Source organism: Rhinolophus ferrumequinum, chromosome 20, assembly GCF_004115265.2.
Source record: "Rhinolophus ferrumequinum isolate MPI-CBG mRhiFer1 chromosome 20, mRhiFer1_v1.p, whole genome shotgun sequence".
Lineage (NCBI taxonomy): Eukaryota > Metazoa > Chordata > Mammalia > Chiroptera > Rhinolophidae > Rhinolophus > Rhinolophus ferrumequinum.
In genome coordinates, this window is record NC_046303.1 from 39,689,224 (window position 1) to 39,705,086 (window position 15,863).

The window sequence follows — 15,863 nt, forward strand, 5'->3', positions numbered from 1 at the left end:
GCATGTTTGCATTCACATATTTTATATTCCTGAAAATGCTATGCATTACTTTAGTGTACGTTTTAACAGTATATTATACAGTCATGGTTGTACCGTGCTCCATGAATTTCAATGGAGTGGAAATAGTGTACTTACTGAATTTTACTTAAAAGTATCTTAGCTCTAATATTTCAACTGGTATTTTCATGTATCTTTGTAAATAGGTAGTTACACATTATCCAGGATATGCAATCCTGCTTCCTGAGCTGAGGAAAAGGGCAAAATCCAAACTAGGTTTGAAGTATTTTTCCCAGCAGGATACCTGGTGCTCCTTACCAAGGAGGTCACTTAGAATCTTTCATCCACTCAGAAAAAAGCCTGAGGGAGGGTCCAGATCTCCTGTGGCACAGAGGCTGTCACCAGATTATTCTCTGCCAGGGGGAGAACATTTCCTTAGTGAGCTGTTTCACAGTTGGGTGCTGTTGGAAGGTCATGAGTCAGTTATCTGCTGACTTTCCTATAAAGCTGTGCTTGAAATTGATGATGTTTATGCTGTAACTAGTGAGTTAAGCTGCAGTCCCCAAGCTTCTGCTGAACTCTTGAGATCTGAATCAGTAAAAGAAGGAATACCTCGTGACATTTACGGTAGAAATTTTTTTTCTGTGGATTTCAAAACTATTTTAAAGGCATCTTCAAATATTTGCATTTTTCTCTTTGTAGATCTAGTTTTGTTTTTGTTCTTTTTATTATAAAACCAATATAAATGGTTTTGAAAGTATGATAAGATGCACAGAACTGTGAGGCCTCTAAGCATAGATAAGCACAAATACCATTTTGATGTCTGTCCCAGCCTTTTTCCCACTAACCATTACATTACGAACATTTTCCATCCTCATTCAATTTTTTTATTAGTCTCAGATGTACAAATTAGACATTTACACCCCTCTCAAAGTGATAACCCCCCTGCCTGAACCTACTATCCCTCTGACATTGTATATAGTTGTTACAATTCCATTGACTCTATTCCTTATGCTTTTCTCCACATCCCGTGACTATATATGTATTAAATTATAGTTGACATTCAGTATTATTCAGCTTCAGCTTCAGGTGTACAGCGCAGTGGTCAGGCATCTGCACCGTCCATGAAGTGGTCTCCCTAATAAGCAAGTGCCCATCTGACACCCTACAAAGTCTTTACAACATTGATGATATTCCCTAAACTGTCTTCCATATCCCTGTGTCAATATGGTGGCTACTAATTTGCACTTTCTAATCCCCCCACCTTCCCCCCCATCCCCACCCCCCATTGTCAGTCAATGTTAATACCATGTTTTCCCTGCCTGCCACTTCCACTCTTCTGAAGCCACAGCCATCAATGAATTTTCCATGTTTTATTTAAGTAGCTCTTACTTTCTCCTAAAAAAAATGTAATCAACTTCCCTATATCAAAATCTTTCGCCACTTTTCTAACTAGGACAAATACTTTGAAAAAAATAAGTGAGTTAAAGGCTTTAATTATCTTTATGGCTTGGGATAAACAAATGTATTATTGCTAATTTCCCACCAAAATCACCATATTATTGTCTTTTCTGAATTCCTGAGGCAAAATTGTATATTATAAATTTAAAAAAAAATCATTATTTTGACATGGAAAATTATCACGGTGTGTTAATGTCTATTTTTTTGAGTATTACTGGGTGTGAACTTATACTCTCATGTTTCTTGTGTACTGGTTTCAATTGTAATTGGTGAATTGCCTTACCTGTCATTTGCTTAATTTACATCAATGTATTTATTTAAAATTATTTTAACAAACCTTTATATTTCATATATATTAATATTTTATACATATAAGTTCTTATTATATTCTATATCTCTAAAACTTTTTGTGTGTTCCTACCATACAAAAATTTTATAATTTATATAACCAAATCTATTGATTTATATCTACATGATCTCTATTATTATGCTTAGAAATTCGTTCTCCAATGAAACAAAGTATATTTTTTCTAGTTATATTATGACTTTATTTTTACAGTTATACTTTACATTTACTCAAAGATATTAAATTAATCTGGGAGCTAGTCATGTATAAATTAGGTTTTTTTCTTTTAAATAATGAGCCGGTTGTCTCAGCACTATTTTTAAATAAGTCTTCCTTCTGTGTTTGTTGAAGAAACGGGATATTCTTGAAGCCCTAGTCACTTCTATGACATGTGCAAAGCTTTAGCTATGAAAGAGCTGACAGGTGAATTATCTGCACAGGAATTGCCATTAGGCTGCTATTATCAGAGAATGAGGTCCCTGACCTTTACCTGCTGCTTAGTACCTAAATGTCCTTTGTCCCTTTCCATGTTACTCTTCTCATTTTAAATGAATTGCCCTTCACTGAAGATCTACATTTAATAATGCCAAATATATTATCCTTGTTCACATTAGGCAAATGGATAGTCGACCCCAGTTCAAGCATGGTTTTGATTTGTAAGGTTGAGCAGTTTTTACTTATCATTTCTAGAGCGGAGAAAATTCCAAGAGTTTAAATTAGTGGCCAGAGATTACATTATCTCTTTGTAGAGGAGCTGAATCTTCTAAATTGACTGTGCTGACATTTCATTGTGGAGATATCGTCTGCATAATGCGTCCTATTTCAGCATGGAATTAAAACATTACAAAGAATGGGAATGTAAAGTAGGCAAATATTACTCAACCACTTAATGTCTGGGCCACAGATTCCTATCTCTAGATTGCAAAAATCCTATGAAAATATGTCAATTCAAAACGTATTTTGTTATAGATACCATTTAATTAAAGGCATATTTTTGAAATTTTAGAAAGAAAAAAAAAAGCACTTAAATGATCTGACAGACATTAGCTAAATCCACAAAGCCTAAAATTTATCAAAGTAAGTTTTATATCTGTAGGTCAACAACCAAAGGAAAATTAAGCATTCTGTGGAAGAAAGGAAAGGTGAAGGATCACAGTGGAGTAATGAAATGCCAGGTGTCTATGAAACTTCCTCCTGTGGGGACAGAGGTAGACTGGGAAAGAGGGACAGGAACCAGACTTCAGAGTAAAGCAACATAAACAGAATACAAGAGAATAGCAAAAAAAAAATGACAAAGTGTGGCATAATATGTGTGAAATCAAAGTCATAATTTCTTCCTGTCAGAAGATTAAAGAACAATAAAAAGTAGTGAGTCAGAGCTGTGACAATCTTTAAAGCCACATGAAACAGTTTAAACATTAGCAAGAATACCGTTATGAAAAGGAAATCTACTGATGTACTGGAAATGAAGTTACCCTCTTTGATTGTCGTGCTAATAACCGTAGGCCTTTTCCTATTAAGAGAATTGCAGAAATAAAGGTTTCAGAACATCACTTCTCTAGCAAACTGACAGTAGTCCATAATGTTGCTAATAATACTTCACACTTTAACCTTCAAAGAGCTTTACTTTTACCACCTCCCCCTCCCAAAAAAAAAAACACACCATATGCTATGTCATCAACTTGATAAATGGGAGACAAAGCAGGGAAGATAAATGAATCATCATAGGAAGCCTAGCAGATAAGGACCAGAACCTAAGCTACAGAGTCAGTGTTTTATGTTCTAAGCTGTATTTACATTAAAAACAAATAATAATAATTTCTATAGTAAAATTATTTAAAGGAAAAAATATATCCAGTGTGTTAAATTTCAGATTGATGTTCCTGTTTCAGATTGGCCTTTTAGAACCCTACCAATTCAAATACATATTTATTTTAGGCACGAAACTCCTATGGTTACTGCAAATGTAAGTGAATTCAAGGTTAGTTTGTGTTACAATGGCATTTAAAAATGTCTGATCCTTTAGAATAAAACCCTTAAAAAAAAAAAAGTTCTGCCCACCCAACTCACCAAATGGGCCAAGTTAAGGAAACAAACAAACAAAACCCGATGGTGGGGATTCAGTGTAGAGCAAAGGCGGGGCTGGAGACCATTCGGCCTCATTAACCAGGGATCCGAGCTGTGACCTGCCTTTGGCCTCACGTGGTACCCCGCCAGCTGTACTTCTCTGGCACAGAGGGTGGTTGGCCATATACTTTTTAGTTAACTGGGCTGGTAGCCAGAGATGTTTCTTTTCCTTTTCTCATATTTCCAGAATTGGGGGATTTTTCCTACATATTTTTCACATAAAGATGCAGAGTTTCGTCCACCCACTGTGAATAAATTTAATTTAGCTGTCTTTATGCCTCCTTGATTTCCATCAACTAAAAGTCTCCAATACAGGGGCAGATGTGTACACTGGGAAACCTTCCAGACGTCTTTGTTGTTGTTGTGAGCCACTTAACAATACTCCACATTAAACAGGGCTCTTGTGTCGGTAAACATGCCTTTCGTTTGACTGAAGATAGGTTTCCTATTCACACCACCAGACTGGGGGCCAGGCAAGCTTACACGTTTGAATTGCCTTTCAGTAGTGTTGTTTCATAGGGTAAAGTGCATCACATTTCAGGAGAGGTTCCTTTTGTTCATGGAGTGTTCTCACACTTGAAATCACATTACTGTGCTATAGTGTATCAAGGTATGGCAAATATTTCCACAAATGACATAATCTAAAGTATCATGTACATAGCACACACAGTATCAAAATTCAATCCAGGCTCAAAAGAGAAAATTCAGCTTTCAGTGTTGCTAACCTGACTATGGCCTGCTCACTTATAGCTCTAACACCCAAAAGTCTGTTTCCATGCCTTTTCGTTTGCCTTTTAACAAGTCACCACTTACAGTTTCCATGTGCTAATCAGATCATTTATTTGGTGATATTTAAAAAACAGAGTAAATTCCTTTGGAATCATTGTTCTATTCTACGTTACAGATAGGACACGAATTAGTATCTGAAATCTCTGTCAAGGTCGTCAGTTGGTAGTTTCCAGTTTTCATTAATTTTTACAGCTTTCCTTTCCTATCTGTAGACTGGGGGAGGAAAAAAACTAACTCTATACTGTATTCTAAATGTTCAGTTAGATGTAATAAGATGCAAACATGCATCTTTGGGAGCTATTACTTTAGTTGAATTTTTTTCACTCTGTTGAACTATGGCTGATTATGTTATGCTTGATGACAGAGAGATGGGGAATGTATCTTTTAGGTTCATCTAAGTAAAACTATGTAGGCTGTTATCATTTGCTCATAGCCCTCTCTGTTTTTCATTTATTACCTACATTTTTTCAATTCTGCAGTTGAAATCCGATGAAAGGATCATCAAAACAGAATATGGGCTACTGATTCGAAGTTTGCAGAAGAAGGACTCTGGGATGTATTACTGCAAAGCGCAGGAGCACACTTTCATCCACACCATAGTGAAGCTGACTTTGAATGTCATTGAGAATGAACAGATGGAAAATACCCAGAGGGCAGAGCACGAGGAAGGGCAGGTCAAGGATCTGTTGGCTGAGTCACGGTTGAGATACAAAGACTACATCCAAATCCTTAGCAGCCCAAATTTCAGCCTCGACCAGTACTGCGAACAGATGTGGCACAGGGAGAAGCGGAGACAGCGAAACAAGGGCAGCCCAAAGTGGAAGCACATGCAGGAAATGAAGAAGAAACGAAACCGAAGACATCACGGGGATGAGCTTCCTAGTGCTGTGGCCACGTAGTTTTCTATTTAATTTAAAGAAAAAAATTCTTTTCACTGCGAAAATACTGTCTTCTGTTCTGTACATCCCTTATACTAACTCATAAGAGTTTTCCATGGAGTTTTGCTAAGGCACAAGAAAAATAATCTGAGCAAGACTATGTATGGTAAATATGGCATAGTGAGGGCAAATAGTTCATCTGAACCCATTTTCCAAGAACTAAACTTGTACCTGCAATGTGTCAGAATTATCCTCAACATAGGAACTTACTTACATTTGTAAATGTTTTATGTTGTCAGGTTTTGAATTTATGATGCCATGTAAATAAGTGAGCTAAGCAAGTATCATATTTGATATTGTACTGAGGTGCTTCGTTTTCCTTGCATGGCCAGTAAGCATGGAGTTTATCATGCTGTTGTGTTATGTGTTCTTACGAACAGATATATCATTCCATTCTAGAACTGGCTGCCTTGTGGTAGGAATTGGAAGGAAGACACAAATCCAGACTGCTCACATTATCAACAGGAACTTTCCCAGTCAGCCATTCACACTTGGTGCATGGTTTAGGAATTTGGAGAAGTGCATTATTTCTTTCAGACCACAGGGGTTATTTAGTGTGGGACAGCACTGATTTACTGAAGGGTATAAATGCTCCTCCGAGGATTCCTTGTGACTTGTCAAGAGGAACAGGTTCACAGAGAGAGGTGGGTGCTCAGTTATGTGTTTTTAGATTATTTGCTGAGATTTACATGGACAGAATGCTTGATAAATATTTCAGTACAATAGGGGAGAACATTTTAATAAAATAAGGGAAACATCATGATGTCTACTGCATCCTAATGGGAAGGCATACAGATGGGATCTGTTAGGAGACAGAAGGAAAGACAGCCATAAATTCTGGCTTTTGGGAAAACTCTTATCCCTATAAAAAGAAAGAGCAGTCACAAATAAAGTGAGTGAAATGTAATGTAGCTTATTCACCAGAGTATATGTAGCTGCCAATTTATAATCCATCTGTTAAAAAAATTCTAGATTATAACAAACTGCTAGCAAAGTCTGAGGAAAAGTAAATTTTCTGAAGGATCTTGGGAAGAATGAACACAAATTTATTTACAACCAATGGGATTTCAGTATGCACTTTCTCTCTTCAAAAAAAAATAATCATACTCTATAAATTATTTCCATTTACTGCCTTTGTTCTTTCCAGAATATTGGGACATTGGATTTTATTTGAGTGAATAAAAAAAAACAGTATATACATATATAGAGATAGAATTAAGTAGACAACAGTGGTGGGGGAGCAGGGAGGTATATTTGTTGAATAACAGAACAAATGCAAAAATTTTGACAACGGGAAGGGTTAAATTAACTCTTTGACATCTTTTTTTCTCACAATCTTTTTGCATTTCTGAGATTATAGGCTGTAACTCAAGTAGCATTGTTTTAGTAATTTAATAATAAACAAGCCTAATGCATGTAAAGAAAACAAACAACATAAACATTTTTTTATACTTTGTTAGCACTTTCAAATATTTACAATTTGACTTTACCTCTGAATATGCATGGCATGGTTCCTGCCTGTTTAAGAAGGACTCACCTTTCCTTTTTAAACACAACTCTTAGCCTTCTTCTGTTTTGCCTTTTCACGCCCTTTTTAGTGTGAAATGAAAAATTAGTCACTTCCTCACATGGAAGGCAGCTTTTCAGAAAGCTAAATAGCAGACATTTCTCATTTCTCATGCATTCTACGTGTCTTGAAAGAAAAGCCTCTGAGAACCCATGTGATTAGTACAGAGTTCAATATCATGTCTGTAGCTGGCTTTATGTTCAAAACATTCTATCTTACATTTCACTTCATTTACATCGCTTACCTATCTCAAAGTAGTCACACTGATAGCTGAGGTTAAGTATCCCTTTTTGATATGAAACTCATAAATATTTGTAGATGTTTCAATATAAGGAAAACTTAAGGATTTAAAAAGAAAAAGCAAACCAGAACAAATCACTCTTTTAAAAAATAATGCATAATAATAGTTGTAGTAAGATCAGACTACTTATTGAATATTGCAACGAGTATTTGTAACTACTGATTTGCTGGGTTAAAATGTTCCAGGAACTCATAACAAATTCAAAGCAAATAAGTGGGAGCATGCTTTATTTTTCAAAGATTTCCAAATATTTGTAATCAGACAGTAATGATCAAGTTATGGATGATGGCTTTGAGAAAATTACATGGAGCTTAAATGTTAGGATTGACTTGTGAATATAAATTTGGTTTGCATCCAAATATGAGTGTCCAAGCCATTTTTAAATTACTTTTTATCATAGTTATTCAGACAAAATTTGGGGAACCTATTTTACTGTACAGGTAATAATCTGGCTGCTTTGGATCTAAAACTATTAATTTATGATAATTAAATATATATTTCAAACATTGTTAGTAAAATAAAATGTTATATGATTAAAAAACAACATATGGGCAAAGATTTACATGTATTTATAAAGATAGAGGACATCTAGGCTATGTTTAATTTTTTTAACCCTTTAATTGCCTAGAACACTTAGAGAAACAGTGTGAATGTATTAAATCTAGAGATGAGACACAATATGTGCTTCCTCACAACTGAAGAGTTTACCAAATTCTGAAATAATAAAAAATAAAATTATAGGGAATAGTTTCAAATACATTTGCCTAGAAATCAGCTCTCTATGGAGAGGTCTTAAAATGTGTATGTTTATTCTTGAATTGATAGTTTTCTCTCCTGTTTTGAGTACGTATGTCTTTGACTGGCATAGTCTCATCTGCATTTCATTTCAGCTGTTTATGCTGCTAAATGCAATCCTGCCTGTCTGCATTCATTCACATTCAATTTATTGGGAATTTTAGTAGTTTGTTTAGAAATGGATAGTTAAGTAATTAATTTATATAGAACCCGTCACCATCCTCCCCACCCCCCCGCCCCCATCCCTGGAGAGCTGAATATGCTACATTCACATTGTTGAATAAAACATTTTTGGAAATCAACCAAATTAACAGAAGGAATGATAGTCATAAAGAAATTTAGGAATTTGCAAAAGCCACAATAGTAGAAGAATTATAATTCACACAAAATCTCATCAATCTGTTGGCTCAGTAATACTCATTTACAATATGCTGCCTGCAAAATTGCCTTACTTTTGATTTTCACTTTTGGTCTGTATTTTGGTTCTTCATATTCTATCAAGTTTTGTTCCTGCTGAATGGTATAGATTAAACAAAAAACAAACAAACAAAAAAGTTTGCACTGGCCAGTGCCTCTTTCTTGAAACATTATCAAAATTAAAATGTTAAGGACAATTTAATACCATCTAGATGTCCACAAAATACTAAAAACATAAACACATATTAATTTAAATATTTTAAACTTAAAGACATATTTCATATATATCATCAATAAAAATGAAAATCAAAACTGAAATAGCTTCCCTTTAGAAGGTTACACTTTTTTTAGACAACATGTTGGAATTGATTTGCCTAATTCAAAATGGGTAGTTTAGAAAAAAAAAAAATATTTAAAGTGTTTTTATAGAAATATATATTTTTGTCACAGAAAATGACCACAATATTTAAATAATTTCACTAACATATGAGGTTAAGAAATAAGCTCTAAAATACCAAGATGCTACACATTGACAGTGCAAAGACAGGAACATGTACATGACTTATACCTCTCATTTAAATATTCTGTAGTATAAAGTATTTATAATCAGTTTGAGATAGATGATTTTGGGGAAAAGGGCAAAAATCTGTCAGTTAATTGTGTAATTTAATTCTGGAATTGTAAGTGGATAGCTATCAATTTTGAATTAACAGTTTTGCTATTTTAAAAGAACTGTAGTCTTGTAATCTAAAATAATTGAAATTTGTTAAATGTATATTTTGATTGTACTATAATAAAACACAAACATTAGTATTCTATGGTTATAAACAGAATATTGGCTTGTGTGCAAGTTTTGTTTTCAAACCCTAAACACAGTAACTAAATTTCATATATAGAATTGCACTAAATCAAATACCAAAAAAAAATTTCCTGACAGTTTTCAGTAGATGTGTTCTGCACTGAAAGTATGCAGTAATTTCCAAAGAAAAGAGAATGTCTCTAATTAATACAATTATATAGTTAAGCTTTACTGTGATATAAATTTACACTTTGGTGGACTGAGATGACATTACCACAAGTAACTACTTTTAAGACTTCCAATTATTATTTTACAACTGAGATTTTAAAATACTCATCTATATATTTAGCTGTATGAGTATAATTTACTAAAGGAGTAAACTGAGGGTTTTTGTTGCTTTTTTTTTTTTTTTGCTTTATGAAGACAGTTCTTGAATTTCTTTTTGAGAAAATTATATCTCTCTTGTCAATTTGATACACACAGGAAGGATACTTAGTATCAGCAAACAGATAATATTATTATAACACCGCCCCAGCCTCGACAGTGAAATAATTTGTACAGATACTGCATAGAGAAATGTGAAGTTTTCTGAGTGCTCTGACAGGCTTCAAAATGAGAGTTTACAGTAATCATAATCTTTAAAAGAAAAAAATTGCATAGGGCATTCTTAGGTCCTACTAGATCATGTCCAAGCTGTCATTTTAAATAAAATACAACACAGTATTAATAATTGAGGAAATTCCAGTTGTATTTATTTGAATATAAAAAGACACATGGGTGATTCTCAGGACAAAACATAGAAGAGTTTAACATTGAAGCTGAGAGTCTAAAGCATCTATGACCACCAAACTTCTTATTGCATTAGTGTGACTTTACTAGTCCAGGAAACACTTGCCCTAGAAGGTGAAGCTGCAAATACTGCTGCTACAGGACAGAAAGAGTTTGTCCACCTGACACTAAAGAGTCTGTCCACCTGGCAAAGCCAAACACTAAACAATGAGAATTACAGTAGAGAACGATTGGCTATTTTACTATGAGTGACACCAGCCATGAGAACAGGATGCTAACGCTCAAAAGGCAGAACTCCAGATTCAGGGATGGGAGCGAGTTTTTTGAGGCTGTAGGGGAAACAGGTATGTGCAAGCACTGGTGGGCAAGTTTTGACTGGTGGACCTTGGAGCTTGGCCATTTATGGTAAAGGGGCTTACCAAACAGGGCAGGATTCACCCCAGGAGTCTCTGGTGCCTGTTGAGACCGCCCTTTGAGTATGCCACTTGTGGGGCTAATTTGGATGGTGCTCTTCTGTGGTCTGAAGCCAACCTTCAAGTATGTTGGTTCTGGAGCCTCTTGGGAGGGGTTTCGTTGCAGGCCCAGGTCAGCCACTGCCTGTGACCAGTCGGGGCTACCTGGTAGGAGTTATGAAGTAATCCATGGTTGTTCACTGCCTGTGCTGAACCTGAAGGCATGTGGGAGAGGCCACACTGTGAATTAATGATGCTTGCCACCTATACTGGGCCTGGGGTAGCTCTGCGAAAAGCCGGGAAACACCAAGGCCTGCTGCTGCCCACTACCAGTTCCCAGGTCCAGTAAGGTTCAGTGGCCAATAAGCCTTCTGCAGTAGGGAATTGGCTGTGGCAGGGTCTCAGTGAGTCAGCAGGGCAGAGCTGCAGAGCACACTGGGCCAATGAGATGCAGATTTGGCCTGTGGGGGCGGGGTCAACACAGGAAAGATGGCGCCTGCCTGCTGGCTGCATGGGAGGAGGTCTTCACACAGCAAAAATGCTGACTGTCCTCCAGGCCTCCCAAGGCCACACACTGCAGTCTGCCCCCTGAATGCCTCTGACGCCTCCTGAGTCACGGCCCCTCTGGAGAGCCCCGGTGAGTGTATGCGAGCGAGTCTGTGTGGGGGCTCTCTAAGAGGATGTCTGTGTTTCCTGAAGCCTTTTGTCTCACCCTGATGGTCAGAATCCCCCGTTTTTCCACAGCCAGATATTATGGGGGCTCCTCTTCCCTACACCAGTACTTCTGGCTGGGGAGCCTGGTGTGAGGCTGGGGTTCCTTGCTCCTTCATGAGGAACCTCTGTGGCTGAGATATCCCTCCCAATTTTTGTCCACCACAGGGAGGTTTAGGGCCAGTCCATGTCATGCCTCCACCCCTCCTACCAGTCTCTATGCAGTTTGTTCGTTATATCCTTAGTCATAAAATTGGTGTTCAGCTAAACATCAGATTGTTCTCCAGGTTGATTGTTCTATGATTTAGGTGTAATTTTGGTGTGTTCATGGGATGAGACACGCACAGTGTATCTACCCCACCGTCTCGTATTGTTTCCAGAAGTTTAAGTGAAACAACAACAAAAAAAAGAGCTGCGTGCGTCACCCTAGAAATATCTCAGAAACAGAATGTTGAAGGAAGGGAATTAAAGAATGCAGGAATGCAAACAGAATTATACTGAGTATATCAAGTTTAAAGAAGCAAATTATGCTGCTTGTGGGTACATACATTCATATGCAAGTAGAAAACATAAAAAACAGTTCTGGAAAAGTTAAACACCACATGCAAAATAGATTTCCTCTTAGAAATAAGAGAATGAGGACACAGGAGCTACAACTGTTTCAATCATGTTTTATTTATTTTTTTTAATCTAATTCAATATCACATTTATTCTACATATAGTTATAGGAAATAGTATATTTAAATGTTAATATTTGACCAAGTTGGGCATTGAATTTCCACTTAAACATATTACTGCCAACATAATTTTGTGTGCTTGACTTATTTCATAATAAAAAAGTAAATTAAGGACCTAAATCTCAATAAAAACAAATTACTCAATAATAAATTCTAAAGAGAGAGAGAAAGAAAAAGAGTGAGAGAGAGAGAAGAGAATAACATAGAAATATTAGATATTCAGCCGTCATAATAGACGCAGCCTTCCAGTTCCAGTTACTCTTACATTATGGACTTTCTTAGACACCCTGATTATTTCTAAAACGTGAGAGTTAGAACCTTGTTTGGCCTAAGGGACCCTGGATAATGTCAAAGCAATGCCTTATTGTTATGGAAATGCCCGAGGCATCTAGGATGTGGAACTATGTGCTTAATATGCAAAAAGACTCTAAACAGCGGAGTTGGCCTTTCTTGGATTGAACACTGTTCCAGATTGATAGTTAAAATATAGAATTTCTTCTTTCTGGTTTACATATCAAATGTATAAGCCAACACGTGCTCTTGAGGTAACCTGAAGAGGGAAGAGAAAATATTTATATCTAGCAAAATGTCTTTAAATGATCCCACAAATCATTATTTTCTATAGGAGAGATTCTATATCAATTTAATTTACACTTTTAATTTACTATGTTTTGTTCACATGTGGAGATAGGACAAAATTTAGCCCATAGTTTTGCCCTTTGCAAATTCTCAATTTTATTAAGTCCAGTTAGTGAGGGGCTAGTATATTAAAATATGTATTGTAGGAATATAAAGGATCGTATTCAGAGAGTATTAATTTAAAGTACATAAACTTGGATAAGAAGAAAATGATACCAATTTACCAGCTGGGAAGTTATCATTTAGAATCAGGAAAAGAGTTGTTTAATGGCCCATATCCCACTAAGCTTTTAATATATTGAAACAAATTACCGCTGGGTAATTATCTCCAATGACTGAATTGTAGTAAAATTGTAGTCCTTTCTAAAAGGCCATTTTTACTATTGAAAAACAAATAAAAACTTAGACTCTCCTGTGGTCACTTGTGTTGTTGTAGTTAGTCTTTATAGACATTTGGAAGAAGTCTTAGATTTCAGGCAACATTAAGAGGAGAATCACCATATCATATTCATGTGTGGAAACCATAGAAAGCTAGACAAGAAAGCAAGGGTCTGAATAATAGGAGCTTTATGATTCAGACTAGATAGAGATTTCATGTTGTAGACTCAGGAAATATTCTGTTATTTTTAAACAAAGAAACGATAATGAGAGTTTCATCAAATCTGCATATGAGAAATACACATAAAGTGAAAAATGACCCCCTGATTTCCATGTTTTGCAAGTGGGTGGATGACACTAAAAAAAAACAAAACCAAAAAATACTAGCAAGTGTATTCAGGAAAATGGTTAGAGTGGGGAGATCGTAGTTTCAACTTTGAACACTGGAAGTTTGAGATGATGTGAAGAGTGTCTGGTGGGCAGTTTGATACATGGGTTGGATGCTCAGGACAAATGAAAGCTGGAATTATTTTTGTGGCTACTGGCATAGATGACAGAAGCAACATAGTGATGAATGCAGTGAACATAAGCAGAACTGGGTGGTCAACATGGGACCTAAATTACTTTGTTTTCTGGTGTAAGTTATCATTAATTTCTCTGTACCTCAATGAGATAGCTCCAAAGTATCAACCAGCTTAAAAATGTATGAGTTTTCCTTATTTCTTCCACCAGCAGCTAAATTTCTTAAAGACAAAAATCTCTATTGTTCACGTCTAGTAGAGACTCTAGCAACTAAAAAAGATTATGATTCATTATTTAAGAAAAAATCCACCAAATAATAGCATTTTCTAAAATTCCTACCCCATATGCTTCTTTTTAAATCAAACTGGTAAATTGATAAAGGTCTATTTTCATTTTGAATGCTCATCTGTTTTAAACAAAAGAATTACAAAATGGTGTTTGAGTTTTTTGTTTTTTGTTTTTTGTGCACTTGTTTGATACAGGTCGACAGAGTGCCATAAACTACAACGTTTAAAGTGTAGAAATGTCCATATAATTTGTAATGGGTGTTCTGTTTCAACACAAGGACTTTGAAAATGTCTTTAAAGAAAACTTCAAAGATTTAAATTCTTAGCACAGATTATAGATTTCTCTGACAGATATTCTTTGGTTAATAATAGTTTAAATTATTTTATTTGTGCCATAATATTTCCCTGCTAAATTCACATTAAAGACCATTTAAGTCTTAAATGGAATCTTCTTGAAAAAACATTCTGCTAGACCTTTAAGTCCAGTGCCCAGAGCAAACCAAAGTTACAACACTGTTTCTTTGTATATTTTTGATCCTGTTTATATTGTTTCAAAAAACGTAGTTGTTTTAGGCATTGGCGATATCTACACATTTTGTCTCTTAAATAGCAAAATAAAGTTAATTTCTGTCACTGACTTAGAGCTCTTAAAATGCATTACTTAAGATGTATTAAATATTTTAAAAAGTGAAATACTGACATACGGAGTTTTGGTTTTAATATGAATCCAGGATGATATGTGTAAATTTAAAATTTCTATTAAAATATAGCTAACATAGAATATTAGTTTCAGGTGTACATCATAGTACATCATAGTACATCAACAGTACCCAACTGGCACTATACATAGTTATTACTATATTGTTGATTATAGTCCCTATATTAAAGAAGCGATCACTATAATAAGTCCAGAAACCATCTGACACCATATCATGCTATCACAATATTATTGACTATATTTCCTATGCTGTATATTACATCTCCAAGACTTATTTGTCTTATACCTTGAAATTTGAGTCTCTTTATCATCTTTGCTTTCATACCCGCTTTTAAATTATATTCCCTATGCTTTACTTTACATCCCTCTGACTATTTTATAACCACCCACTTGTCTTTCTTAATCCCTTCACCATATTACTGCACCCCCAAATGCCCTCCCATAAATCACCCAGATAGATCTAGTACCATCTGACACCATACTAGTCATTACAATATTATTAACTATATTCTTTATGCATACCCATGACTACTGTGTAACAACCAAACTGTACTTCTTAATCCCTTCCCCCTTTTCACCCACCCCCAAGTTCCATTCTATCTGGCACCCATCAAAATGTTCTCTGTATCTATAGTTAATTTCTGTTTGTCCATTTATCTTGTTCTTTAGATATAAGTGAAATCATATATCATTTGTCTTTCTCTGTCTGACTTACTCCACTCAGCTTAATACCCTCTGAGTCTATCCATGTTGTTGCAGAAGGCAAGATTTCATTATTTTATATGGCTGAGTAATATTCCACTGTATATATGTACCACCTTTTTTTCATCCATTCATCCAATCAGGGACACCAAGGTTGCCTTCATATTTTGGCTATTGTAAATAATGCAGCAATGAACATGTGGATAAGCACATTCTCTCAAAGTAGCGTTTAGGGTTTCCTTGGATAAATACCCAGAGTGGAATTACTAGGTCCTTCTTTGTCTCTTCTTATAGTATTTGTTTTAAAGCTTATTTTGTCTAGTATAAGTATTGCTACCTCAGATTTTTTGTTTGTTTCCATTTTCATGAAATATCTTTTTCTGTCCCTTTC

The 15,863-nt window shown here is 35.4% G+C and overlaps 1 protein-coding gene across 1 annotated transcript in view; it reads left to right on the forward strand.

The window, feature by feature from the left end:
- SEMA3D (semaphorin 3D) overlaps positions 1-7,780 on the forward strand; it is a 200,307-nt gene extending 192,527 nt beyond the window's left edge. Inside the window, exon 18 of the mRNA XM_033088884.1 lies at positions 5,200-7,780. Within this exon, the coding sequence (XP_032944775.1) occupies positions 5,200-5,619 (420 nt within the window). The 3' untranslated portion in view covers positions 5,620-7,780. The remainder of the gene's footprint in view (positions 1-5,199) is intronic.
- Positions 7,781-15,863: the final 8,083 nt, after the last annotated feature.